Source organism: Myotis yumanensis, unplaced genomic scaffold, assembly GCF_028538775.1.
Source record: "Myotis yumanensis isolate MYYU_CA2020_CCGP unplaced genomic scaffold, mMyoYum1.0.hap1 SCAF_1, whole genome shotgun sequence".
In the NCBI taxonomy this organism is placed as follows: domain Eukaryota; kingdom Metazoa; phylum Chordata; class Mammalia; order Chiroptera; family Vespertilionidae; genus Myotis; species Myotis yumanensis.
In genome coordinates this window covers 145,734,173-145,748,492 of record NW_027223752.1, presented here as the reverse complement: position 1 = coordinate 145,748,492, position 14,320 = coordinate 145,734,173, and the positions used below count along the sequence as shown (strand labels likewise).

Genomic DNA, 14,320 nt, shown 5'->3' with positions numbered 1-14,320 from the left:
GACTTGAGAATTTAAACTCATTCCTGTTCAATAATCACCTAGAACCTAGTTAAGACAGGCAGCATACATAATGTCTCAAAATGGAAAAGAAATGCCTCTGGCCTGTGCCAGACTGAGAAATGTGGTGTCCACCTGGGCTGTGTCACAGTGGCTCTGCCTGGAGCCTCCCTCATCCCATTGTGATCTTAGGCCATTGCCCTGTGAAAACTGTTCCCACAACTTACTAGGAGGTTGTTTTTCAAAGATGGTATTTTCTGTATTGCATTTGTTATCTGTATGAAGCTCCAAAGAGGAATTCCCCGGTCTTTGCTCCTCCTGAGAAACTACTTTGTGCTTTTATCTAGTGGCCCTGATTATAAATCATGTAACTTATAGCATTTCCTTCTGCATTGGCTGCTGGAGAGCATGGAGTCAAATTTTCACTCAGCTCCAACAAATGCAGAAGCTTTTCATGGATGCATTTGAATTCTAAGCTTATTCCTGGCCTTGTTGAGCTTTCTTTACTACTCTTACGCCTTTTTTTTTCATTTATTTTTATTTTGTTACATCTTTTATATCTTTGTAATCCACTTTAAATATTTTCTGGGTCCAAACAGACTTGAAAATGCTTAGACGAGTATGTATCCTTGGACCCATGCTCTAGTTCATGAAATTGCATAATAAATATAATGACCACACCATTTGACATACAGAACTTTATTTTAAAATGAAGAATTATACAGCCCATTGGTTCACATAGAATAATCTTGGCCTTAATTTCTAAAATAAAATTCACTTTTAAAAACCTTCTAGTAAAATGATTACACAGGAAAACTTTAGTCTTAAAGCCTGACCAAGAAATAAGCACTTCATGAGACTCATCATATTACTTATCTTTATCTCTCTTACCATTTAAAACATGTGTTTGCTTCATTTTGTGCTTAATACTGAAAACACAACTCAGCAAAGATTTATTATATTTCAAACTTTCACAGAAAAGAAGTTTTTTTAACTGAAGGTATATTTCCAAATCAACATAGATAGGACAAATACAATTTATGGAAATAGTTTTTAGAAATATTTATATTTCAGTGAAGTATATTAAACAGTGTTCTTAATAAGTCTCAAAAAATGTGAACAAAGTCATTTTAGAAAGTAATCTGTAATACGAGAATAGATCTATAAATAGTCAAACTCTAAATAATCTTACTTGAAGCAAGTGAGAAAGGTGACTGAAGACATTAAAAAACATTGCATTTGCTTAACCCAGTGTTCCTGAGGCCTCCTGGGCATGAAGAATGACAGTGATGAGGCCACAGAATTGCCCTGGGATCAGCAGCTGAGTGTTTTACACAAGAATCCCAAAGGGCAGGGAGGCTCCTGGGCAAACAGTGGGCTGGGATAATTTTGACAATAATAAGCTTTTCATGAGGGACTTTTCACAAGCATAAGATGATCTAAACAGACTACACTTTTGCCAAAAGCCTGAAGTCAGAAGCACAACCATGTCAATCCAGGTACCTCATTCTCACACGGAGAGGAGCTTTCTAATACCTTTATTTAAAGAAATAAAATTAACGGGGGAATTTCATAGAAAATGTATAGATTAAATGTCTTGTTTGAGCCACTTTTGTACTTGCTACTCTAGAGAAATCTGTAACGATCTGCTTCTTTACTTTTTAGCTTCATCAGTGCTCCTGGGTGGAACATGAGGTCAACAATGTATTCTTCAGGAGGAGGCAGACCCCCAATCACTCCCTTCTGAGATTCGTTCATCAGCTTAACTTCATTCCAAGCTCTGCCGTACTCCCCTCGGACCAGAGAGCAGCCGATGCCAATTCTATCAGCCAGAGCCTGTGGGAGAAAACACAAGATCAACCAAGAGTGAGGAGGGAGACGAGGTGGAAAAAAATTCTCAGTTGTAAGACCCTCCTTGGTTGAAGGTGAAATATACAACTCTTGCAAAGAAGTGCTTAGAAAGGAGGCTGGAAAATGTGGAATAATGTGATAGGAGCCAAGAAAATGTGATGTGTTCCCTTGTTCCTCAAGATCCTGTAGATTTAAAATCTCTGTGTAGGTCCTGCTGGGCAGTGACATTTTTCAGGCAGTTACACTGCATTGTATCAGGACAAGATTGATAATGCCATTGGGGAAAAGCGATTCCACGGGCTCTCAGCACTAGTGCATCTATCAATCTTTCCAAGCTCCTAGGCTGCTCTCTGGGTGTGAATCACAGTGGGACTGAAGGAGGGACCAAATGGGTGGGGACCGGTTTCTAGCCAATTTCTTCTGTGTGATGCACGTAGACAGATGCTGTGGAGCAGGACGAAACGTATGAGTGGTTGGTCCTTCTTGGGCTGCCTGCTGCCACCTCCTCAGGGTCTGCTTATGTTTTGGGGGAGTTGTTTCTTCAATTTGCCTTGACGTTGAGTTGTTTTTTTAAAAGTACCCTTGAAATAATCCAGAAACTTCTTAGCTACAGTATAGGCTCAGATTGCCTGGGTTTGAATTTCAGCTCAGCCACTTTCTAGCTGTCACCTCAAGCAAATGGCTCGGCCTCTGTGTGCTTCCATTTCCTCGTCTGTAAAATGAGGATAACAACAGTCTAAACCAGTGATGGCGAACCTATGACACGCGTGTCAGAGGTGACATGCGAACTCATTTTTTTGGTTGATTTTTCTTTGTTAAATGGCATTTAAATATATAAAATAAATATCAAAAATATAAGTCTTTGTTTTACTATGGTTGCAAATATCAAAAAAATTTCTATATGTGACACGGCACCAGAGTTAAGTTAGGGTTTTTCAAAATGCTGACACGCCGAGCTCAAAAGGTTCGCCATCACTGGAACACTCTCCTCATCGGGTGGTTACACAGATGAAGTGAATCAATACATGTCAAGTGCTTAGAGCCGTGAATGCTGGCACACAGTGAGTACTCAGGAGGTGTTCCTAGTACTAGAGGGTGGGAATTGTGTTGTTACAATAATCTCTATATTCATTTATTAATGTAATTTATCTGAGGGTATAGCACTCTGTGATACTGAGATTTCTAATAAGAAATATATTTTGGTCTTCATCAGGGTTTGTGGCACAGAGTTTCTAAAACCCTGGGAATTTCCTATGTGATAAGAACTAAAAAGGTGCCTTTTGTTATGATAATGAGATGATTTGCTGCACCTGCAGTTGGGGGCTGGTTGCCTGGAGAATCAACCACTTGATTAGATGTTTGGAATTTTTGGTCCTACTCCCTCCCCCTACCTCTGAGGAGAGAAGAGGGGCTGGAAGTGGAATCAATCAATGGCAATGATTTAATCGACCATGCCTATGTAATGAAGCCTCCACAAAATCCCGAAAAGAAAGGGTTCAGAGAGCTTCTGGGTTGGGGAACAGGTAGAGATTTGGGGTGAAAGCTCCGCACCCTTCTCCCATGCCTTAACCTACACTCTTCTCTCCATCTGGCTGTTCCTAAGCGACATCCTTTTATGATAAGATGGCAATCTAGTAAGTAAAATGTTTCCCTGAGTTCTGTGAGCAGCTCTTGCGAATTAATCAAACCCAAGGATGGGGTTGTTGGAAGCTTCGTCTATAGCTGTTTAGTCAGAAGCACAGGTGATAACCTGGGCTTGTGCCTGGCATCGGGAGGGGGGGAGGAAGCAGTCTTGTAGGACTGAACCTTTATCCTGTGGGGTCTGACGCTGTCTCCAGGTAGAGAGTGTCAGAATTGATCTGAAGTGTAGGACACCTCGCTGTTGTCAGAGAATTGCTTCGATGTGTGGAACACCATCCCTCCCATGTTGGAATTAGTACTAGAATCATTTTGCACTCATAGTCTTGTGCGTAGAGAGATAAAAATAAACATATAATTAATTATCTGTTCCAAAATGACTTTTACTGATCTCTTACTCCATGTCAAAGCACTTTAAATAATCAAAAACCAAAAAATCTGTGAAGTACTTTGTATTTTCTGTTTTATAGACAATAAAACTGAGGTCATACTTAAACTGATGAACAAAAATAGATACAGATGAACAAAGAAACATTGAACAGACAGTCAAACTTCAGTGGGAAGGCAGGGGAGGGTTGCAGGGGAGGTAAGAGATCAACCATAGAACTTGTATGCATGTATATAAGCATAACCAATGGACACAGACACTAGGGGGGTGAGGGCATGTGTCAGGGAGTGAGGGAGGCAGGGGGGAGATCAATGGGGGGAAAAGGAGACATATGTACAGTGGGGCCTTGGGTTTAATTCGTTCCGAGACCGAGCTCGTTTAGGAGCTCATTAACTCAAATTACTCTATCAACTCCATGCAAAAAAATCGGCCAAGAGACAGCTGGTATCTCAAAACACTCTAGTCGGGACACTCGTAAGTCAAAGCCCCACTGTACTACTATTTGTAACACCTTAAACAATAAAAACAAAAACAACAACAACAAAAATATTGAGGTCAGATAATTTTCCCAAGGTCACAGCAGGTGGGCCTAATGTGAGAGCCAGGGAATCTGTCTTAGGGTCTGAGTTCTTAACCTCAGAATAATATTGCTTCCAGCTGAGATGAATCTGAGTGTCCTTTGTGAAGTGAGAGACAAGGTCATCTGCTTACAAGAAGAAATGGAGAAGAGAAGGTTTAGCAGGACTGAGGAATGTCAGGCCCGCAGGCCATATAAGGCCCAACAAACCATTTGGTCAGGCTCTGCCAAGGCATTAGGGGTGAGTTAATTGAATGTTTGAAAAACACAGCAGGCTAATTTCTAAGTTGATAATTTTGTATGGCCCAGGAATGACGTTATAAATCTTCAAATGGCCCTTGGCAGAAAAAAGGTTCCCCACCCATGGCTTAGAGATAAGGTCAGATGTAGTGCACAGTTGCGGAGGAAACTAGAAGCCTGGGACGAGGAGCTGGAAAAGGGTGGCCAGGCTACCCATGTCACACACGGTGGACACCTGGATCAGCTGTGGCACTCCCCACGGTTATGTTCCACAGCCTGAGTGTCACTAATGGAAAGGACAGGCAATCAGATTGGTGGTCTGGCCAGGCAGAGGGGTGGAAGGATGGGTAGCAAAAAAATGAGGGAAATTAGTGAGCAAATTATAAGTCTGTGGACAATTCATCTAGGCTTCCAAAGGGGCAAAAAGACAAAACAAAAAAGAGCCAAACAACTGGAAGGAAATGGAAGAGACAACAAATATACATAAGAGGAGTGAAAGATTTAGGAGGGGTGGAAGGATAAGAGATTTCATCAGCGAGTTCAATGAGTGTTCAGAATTTCAGCAGTGGCCAAGGCCTGGGTAATTAATTGCAAAACTCAGTTGAGGTGTGAAGATAAAGAATTCAGTTTGGCATAATGTTATAACTGAATCTACCCCCCCCCCAAATTTATATATTGAAGCCATAACCCCCAGTGTGAAGGTATTTGGAGGTGGAGCCTTTAGGGGGTAATTAGGTTTCGATGAGGTCATGAGGGTGCAGTTTCCATGACGGGATGAGTGCCCTTATAAGAGGAGGAAGAGACCAGAGCTCTGGCACTCGCTCTCTCTGCCAGATGATTATATGTTAAGAAAACAGTGGATGCAAACCAGGAAGTAGGCCCTCACCAGACACTAAATCTCCTGGCACCTTGATCGTGGAGTTCTGCCTACAGAACTATGAGAAATGAATGTTTGTTGTTTAAGGCAGCCAATCCATGGTGTTTTGTTACAGAAGCCCAGGCAGACTGATACAGTGCCTATGAGATACTTAAGTGTATCCAGCTCAAGGGTAAAGACATACATAGGTCTGGAATCAGGAGAGATCTGTGGGACAGAGGAAGGGGTCTGGACACTTTAGGTGTGTTTAAGGCCACATGAGGGGATGTCCTCACCCTGTGAAGTACATAAGGGGAGAAAAGGAAAGAGCCTGATGAGGACCTTGCAGGACCCCAACATTTAAGAGAAGGGACGAAGGAAAAGAGGTCTCCAAAGGGGATTGAGACGAAGGAGTGAAAGAGGGCACATTACTAAAGAGACTGATGTCAAAGAAAAAGAATGATCGATGACCAATTCCTCAACATATCAAGTAAGATAGACAATAGATCACTCTAATCCTTATTGAGAGGGAGCAAAAGCCAGACTGCAATGAGTTGAGAAGAAAAATGAGAGGTGTCCCATTGGAAGAACACGGAGTTGAGATGACTCAGAATTTTGAGCAGGAATGAGAACTGTATGGATAGAAGTATTCTGATAGGTTTTGATTCAGATAGGCATGGGCTCAAATTCCAGTTGTACCTCTGGTTGACCTTAGGCCAATTTCTCCTCTAAATATCTGTCTTCTTATCTCTAAAACAGGAGTCATTTCACTTTGGCATTTTTGAGACTCTTCACAATTATATTTATCAAGTGCCTGGCACATAGCTCAAAATGGTGATGGTCTTGAGAACAGGAGCCACTGTAGTGGTTGTGGATGTTATGAGAAAAGAAAAGATACTTACTCTTTAAATATTGTAGATTTAATTTTAGACTTTAAAGGAGAAATAGCTAAAAGAGAAAGAGATTAAAGACAGGAGAGAAGAATTAAGAGAGCAAGACATCCAAGGAATTAGGAAAGACTGACATCTGGATTGTAAATAGAATTAGCTAGGAGCTGGAGGCAAGATACTGTACACATAGATGCAATGAGGTTTAGAAGTATTTGGGGGAGGGTAAGACTTTTATACATTCAGTCTGTAGTTTAGAAACCATTTTCTTAGCTCCTATTATATTACAGACACTGGATACAATGGAGAAAAACAAAGATCATTCCTTTTCTTAACGCTGATCCTTTTTTTTAGTGTCCCTCACTTCAGCCAATAATGCCTTCATTAGCAGATGCTTTGCCTAGAACCTAGAAATCACTGTGTTCTTCTCCTATAATCTCTCACACCACATCTAGGCAGTCTCCAACTCCTTTCAGATTTACCTCTTACATCATCCTCTCTCACATCCTCGACTATGGCTTCAGAATAGGTCACCCATACTTCTGCTCCAGTAACCTTCCAACTGGTTTTCCTGTCTCCAGTCTTGCTCCTGCTCGAATCCATTTTCCATTCTGTTACCTGAATGGTCTTTGAAAATCATGTTACCCATTCAATCCCCCTTAATAATTTTCAGTGGCTAATCACATGGTGCTTTATGATTGGTCCTTTAGCCTCATCCAACCCTTCCTCTTTCTTCATCCAGACAAACTATTCTACATCTCCCAAATGGCCCATTGACTCATACCTGTTATTTTGTTTAAAATGTTTGCTTTGTTTAAAATACTCTTGTCTTCCTTCTTTACCTGCTAAAATCCTATGACACCTCCACTATATCATTTTCTCTCCCGAAATTTTCCCTGACATCATCTTAGAATCCACAAGTCTGGCTTTGGTATACCTTGTATACAGGAACTGGCACGTTAGAATCTCTATATTCCCAAACCATAGAAGAGGCCTTGGCCCTCAGTTGGTATATGATAAATGTTGCATGAACATGCTGTCAGGAGTCTGTGACTATATATGTACCAGTGTATATGTATATACACATACATATATATCTCAAATATAAGTAAATCTAAATGATAGGATTAATATTATCCAATTAAATACTAGCAGCTGGCTCACTCCATTATGATAAAGAGAAAACATTTTTACCTCATGGCAAATGAGGCAAACGTCTTAAATACCTTGAAAAGTAAAGCTCGATGGTAGAAGATTCCTTTTTTGATCTGTCCAATTGGAACAACATTGGATTTAAGTTGAAATTTTAGTTCACTTATGTGAAGTTCCCAGCTGAAATCCTGTAGTTTATCTTTTGGAATTTTTCCACCCATTTTTTCTGCCACATACCTGTGTTAATTGCATTGAGACCAAATCAATCAAGTTTAATCTCACTTTAGACAATTTGAGTATAACTATATGTAAGATTATATTTTTTCTCTGATTTTATTGTTTACTTTAAAAATATACTTACTATAACAAGGTTAACGTTCTGCTTACTGATCCAAAGTATCACTTATAAACAGATAGTCTAACAATTTTGTTCAATACATGGCAATAAATCATTGCTAATTTTCCCAATACTTACAACAAGATACAAATCAGTATCAGATAATCTGTCTCAATGCAGTTTTAAAATTTTATCCCACTCTTGAAAAATATTTGCAAATGATTCAATCTAAAATCCAAGGCATTGTAATAACATATAGTCCTTTTTTAAAGAAATTTAAATTCAGAGATAAGATGAGCACATAGACATTTTTCCATTAGATCCCCAAATATTTTTAAGTTTTATAATTCTTTTCTTTTAATGTAATTATTTTTTAAATTTAGAGAAGGACATGGTATTTATGTAACACTGACATTAGAGGAGAGAGGAAGAGGCAAAAAGGAAAAATAAGTAAACAGGTGAGTAGGTGGGATGGATGTATACTTTGCCTGTGGGCTTCTCTTAATATTAGGCTCTCACTGAAGTCAGTAAATGCACTGCAAAAATTCTTTGTAGATTTAGGTTACTACATCTTGGAGTAAAGGTAGAATTGCATGTTTTAAAGAAAGAATTTCCCTTGTTGTATATGTTGAACTGAGCAAAGAACAACAGTGACAGACAAGAGAAAGAGTTGAGAGAAAGTTCATTACCTGACCTGCAGCCCCCCTGGCCAGGTGTACTGTAATGAAGGCTAGCAACCAAAAGCATGGGAACAAATCTCTGTGTCTCTATCTTCATGTGGGCTCAGGGTAACAAGGCAATTATTTGGGAAATGATGAGAAGAATTTCTGATAGGAACAAAGCATGAGGAAATTTGACAAATGTTGAGATGCGCTAAATCAGAGTTCTGCTTGAGTCATCACTTCTCAACATTAGGAAAACTTTAGCAGCCAAAAATGTTCTATTCCAGGGCTGGCTGATACGCAGTCAATGATCTGGCGGCTGTGTTTCTTGCAGTTGTTGCATCCAGGTTTGATGACTGCAGCTCACTTCTATTTGGAGTAGATACGAGCTCCCATGGAGACCGCAGCTGTTGCCAGTCCAGTAGCTCAGCTGCTGGTTGGTGTCAGTCAAGGAGGCTCTCCACTTCTAGTGATTCCTAATCCCTTACAGCTACCACGTTAAGTTCTCAGCTTCCCTTAGTGCAGTGGTTCTCAACCTTGGCTGCACATTAGAATCACCTGTGAATCTTTTTAAAATCCTGATTTCTGGGCCTCATCCTCCAGATATTCTGTTTCTTTGTTACTAATGTTGTGACCCCACCCCATAACTAAGAAACAGAATTTCTGGAGGATGAGGCCCAGAAATCAGGATTTTAAAAAGATTCCCAGGTGATTCTAATGTGCAGCCAAGGTTGAGAACCACTGTCTTAGTGGAACCAGATTAAATGCTCCAATTAAGAAGGTAACTTCACTATTTATGCAGAGCCCTGAGCCTGCCCAAACATTTTACAGTGGGGCCTTGACTTACGAGTTTAATTCATTCCGAGACCAAGCTCGTTAAGGAGCTCATTAAGGAGCTCATTAACTCAAATTACTCTATCAACTCAATGCAAAAAATCAGCCGAGAGACAGCTGGTATCTCAAAAAACTCGTTAGTCGGGACACTCGTAAGTCAAGGCCCCACTGTAGATTACTTACTCTCCCACTTTAGAGCGATATGAAACATATAACATAAAAATAAGGGTTGGTTATTTGTATTAGAAAATAATATTGTGGGTTTACAAATAATTCACAATAGAATTTCTTTAAATTGTGAGAACCCCATATATCCAGGGAATTGTTTCATTTTCAAACTTTTGATTTATTTTAACTTCTTCAAGGTCAAGATTGAAAAGATACTTTTCATGGTTTACCTGAAAAAAATGACAGGAATTTTTTGCCTATACTTATTTATTTATTTTAGTAAAACATAGTTGGCATATACATAGGTATTTTTCTTTAGGCAATTTCCAGCTACTAGTTCTGATTCTTGGCAGAAATCTGATCTAAAATAGAAATTGAGAAATCCCCCCCCCCCCCCCCGCCCCCAATTCATTGTATTTCTGTTTCAGAGTCAGAGGTAAGGAACTATAAAGTTCAATTTTATTATGGTATAGTTGTCTAAAAATTGGCTAAAAAATGCAAACCACTAAATTAAACATATTTTCCACAAATTGTATATGTGTATATAGACAACTTACTTTGCAAGAGCCTCAATCTGTTCCCTTATATCGGTTATGGGAAGTATTGATTTGGTCACTTCATACACATAAGCACAGAAGTCAGGATCAGCGGGAGGGGACCATTCTTTATCTTGGTTTCCTTCTCCAGCCCATTTTAGTACCACTGTAACCTCTTCCTCCTCCTTCTGTTTTTCCTCTTCTTTTTTACCTTTGCTTTTCCTTTAAGAGTAAACAACAATCAAAATCATAAAATGAATAAGCACAAACTGCTCTGAGTTCATCTGAAGAACATCCCAGAAATACAGTGTTTATACCTCAATGATGATACCATATTGTTGTCAAATTTTCAATGACAATGGTAGATTTTTATAGAGTTTCTATGCTTTGCAGGAGATATTAATTTCAAGAGAACATACACACACACATATTATGAAAATTATCTATTGGTCTTCTGAACAATTGTGTAGCAAGATGCCTGGCCCATCATAAGTATGATATAAATATTTATTGAATTGAAAAAATAGGTTGCCTTCTCATGGAGTCTTTGCCAATTTCATATCATCTCTTGCTTCAGTTGACACCTTCTGAAGGAAGAATGCAGATCACAATTTTTAAGAAAAATTATTGAAAGCATAGAAAAAAGCAAAGCAAAACAAGGATGGTATAGAATTCTTGTCATGCAGGAACAAAGGCTCACCAAAAGTTTATCTGGGGAAATGTACTTAGTTATCTATTTAAATTAAATTTATTGGGGTGACATTGGTTAACAAAACATACAGGTTTCAAGTGTACAACTCAATAAAACATCCTCTGCACACTGCATCATGCACCCATTGCCCAAAGCCAAGTCTCTTTCTGTCCCCATTTATCCCTCCTTTGCTCACTTCCACCTCCCCCAACACCCCTTGAAATGTACTTAGTTCTGTACTTAGGAAAAATGGCAGATACCTAGCAAACAGTGAAGATACTACTTAATTAAAAGATAATATTAATTAAAATGTCCAGATTTAGAGAAATTACTAGTTATCATATAGGTTTTTGTTTACTAAAGATGCAAATTATTTTGTCAAGTGGAAAAGATACTCTCAAAGGTTACAGTTTATTGTTCTAGTGGTTAATATCCTACAGTATGTTTTGTTATGTAATTTGTCAGTCTTTTTCTAACATTTCTTAATTAAATACCTAGCTTCTCAAATGTTCTTTGAACCAATATTAACATCTTACTGATTCTAATTAATGAGTTGAACAAAAACAATGGCATGGGTTCTTTTTCCAGGTAACATGGAGTAAGCACACTTTACCCTGTCGCTCCCACTGAATATAGTCCTAAAACCTGGACAGAATGTATGCGATCACTATTTGAAGATTCTGAAAAGTAATTAGTAGCAGAAAGATCAGAGAAGATACTGAATCACTACTGAACTGTTGGTGAATCTAACTCTTTATTTTTGTCCACTATTCTACAAGCTGAACTAAACATAGCCCCAAATCTGGAAGTGGGCATCAGCACAGGCAGTGAAAGCTCAAGGAGAAGCCTGTTTGAGAAACAGGGAAGAGACAGAGTAGAGTGGGGAAAAGCCCTATTTTTTCCTTATTTTTCTCATTCTTTTGTGCTTCAACCCCTAAGGAATCCCATCCTGTGACAGTGGTGACAGTGGTGTTATCCAGGTCCCTAAGAGCCTAAGACTGCTGTAGACTCAGTCCTCCTGCTGTTTGGCTGTATATATGGATGCAGTCATGGCAAAGCTGTATCAGGACAGAGTATATAAAGGGAAGCCCCAATGAACCAGCAAAGACAAAGGAGATTATGTAGAGGAAGGAGCTCAGGAAAGCCACCATATACATTTGTTTGTGAATTCCTAGGCTTACTCCCAAGCTGTGTGTTTATGGTTCTGACCCAAAAAACACCAACGTAGGTTTTGAAGATGGAACTATGGGATAGACCACTGCCCAAGTCCCAAACTGGACACTAGTTGGCACACAAGCAGGGAAGATCCAAACAACACTGCAAAATCTTTGAACCTGAGACTGACTGTGGATGACAACTCACAGATCACTGGTTGGAATTTGAAGACTGAAAGCAACTGGGTCAATTACCTAATAACACACACACACACACACACACACACAAAAGAATATCCTCCTTAGAATGCATAAAAGACGCATAAATAAAAACTGCAGCACTCATCACATGACATTACAATCTAATTACTCAGCATACAAAGAACCAGGAAAACCTCAACTCAGATGAGAAAAGACAATCAACAGACATAAATGCCAAGATGGCACAGATATAAATGCTGCAATTAGTAACAAATACTCTTGAAATGAATAGAGAGATAGAAAGTTTTAGAAAGAAATAGGGCATATAAAAATAGAATTTTGGAGCTGAAAATATAATACAGAAACTTTAAATACAACTTTCTGAATGTGTTTAATAAAATAGAGATAACAGAAGAATGAATCTATAAACTTGAAGACAGATTAATAAAAAGTAACCAATCTAAGCAATACAAAGAACAAAAGATTGAAAAAAACAACTGACAGTCTCAGGGACTTGTTGTAAGATAAAAAAGACCTAATATTGGTGTCATCAAATACCCAGAAGAGTAGGAGAAAGATGAAGTACAGAAAAAAAATAATTAGGACTGAGATAACTTCCTAAATTTGGTTAAAGACATAAATCTACAGAGTCAAGAATTTTAGTAAATGTAAAGATAAACCCAAAGAATTTCACTCCCAGACACACCAAAATAAAACTATCAAAAACTAAATACAAAGCAGATGGCATAATTGTCTATGTAGAAAACCCCAAGGAATCTACTAAAAAAACAAAACCCCCCAAAAACTCCTAGAACTAGCAAGCAAGTTTATCAAGGTTTCAAGATACATGCTCAACATCCAAAAATTGTGTTTCTATATAAAAGCAACAAACATGTAAAAAGTGAAAAAGTTTTGGAGCACTTAACAATTGCTCCAAGAAAGTTAAACCCTTAGGTATAAACTTGACAAAATATGTAAAGAATCTGAGTACTGAAAATTAAAAATGCCATTGAAAGCAATCATATAAGATCTCAATAAAGGATGAAACATACTGTGTTCATAGATTTAAAGATGCAACATATTAAAGATGTCAATTCTCCCCAAAATGATTTCTAGGTTTCATGTAACTCCTATCAAAATCCAAGCAGAGTTTCTTTGTAGACATAAAAATATCTTATTCTAACATTTATACTAGAAGGCACAGAATAGCCAAATCAATCTTGACAAAGAAGAATAAAGAAACTCTACTTGATATCAAAGCTCACTATACAGTTACAGTAATCCAGACAGAACAATATTGGTGGAGAGACAAGCACACAGATTAATGCAACAGAACAGAAGACCCAGAAATAGACCCACCAATATGCTCAACTGATTTTTTTGACAAAGATACAAAGGCAATCCAATGTAAGAAGTACTAGTATGGCCTTTTCAGCAAATAGTGCTGAAGCAATTAAACATGTACGATCCTTGTGGTGACAGAAATGTTCATTCTCTTCATAGACACATGAACTTACAGATGTATTAAAATTGTACAGAACCACACACACACACTGGCAGTAAAACTGGGGCTATCTGAATAAAAAATCATTGGATATATCAACCTAAGATATAATGTAATCTAAAATCTCTAAGCAAAATTTAATATTTCTCAGCTGTATCATCTTTACCCTTTCCTTTTATGTAAAATAGATAAACTGAACATATTCACATACATAGCAAATTAGGAACCAAAACTAGGAACCAACACTGGGAAAGTCAATTAGAATGGTAGAGAGCATAGATAGGTTTCATTGCTTTCTAAAATTACAGGCTAAGTTTATAAGACTGAAGAGCTCCACCCTGTGATTACACAGAGCAACCTATAAACAGAGAGGTGTGCTTCTCACTGAGTGTGCTGCCTGAAGTTAGAGTCATTTGGCATGAAGAAGATTTTATCCAGCACAGGGGCTAAGCACATCAGGGAGGGCTGTCTCATTGAGTGATTACAAATAGATAATTCACTGGAACTCCGGAACACTACTTCCCTGCAGATATAAATAGAAGTATTTCATTTGGACTTCTTTCCCATGAAGGCTGCCAAGTTGTGTTATAAGGGATTCAATACCTACATGAATTTCATTTCTAAATAAATATAGAAAAAAAGCACTT

The 14,320-nt window shown here is 38.4% G+C and overlaps 1 protein-coding gene across 5 annotated transcripts in view; it reads right to left on the bottom strand.

The window, feature by feature from the left end:
• Window positions 1-1,087: 1,087 nt before the first annotated feature.
• ARMC3 (armadillo repeat containing 3) overlaps window positions 1,088-14,320 on the bottom strand; it is a 97,613-nt gene continuing 84,380 nt past the window's right edge. For 4 of the 5 annotated variants that reach the window (XM_070408247.1, XM_070408253.1, XM_070408276.1 and 1 more), the window contains 3 exons: window positions 10,145-10,345; window positions 7,661-7,823; window positions 1,088-1,833 (listed from right to left, as the gene is read on the bottom strand). In XM_070408247.1, the coding sequence (XP_070264348.1) occupies window positions 1,624-1,833; window positions 7,661-7,823; window positions 10,145-10,345 (574 nt within the window). In that variant the 3' untranslated portion in view covers window positions 1,088-1,623. The remainder of the gene's footprint in view (window positions 1,834-7,660; window positions 7,824-10,144; window positions 10,346-14,320) is intronic. The other variant, XM_070408285.1, reaches the window with a different exon arrangement.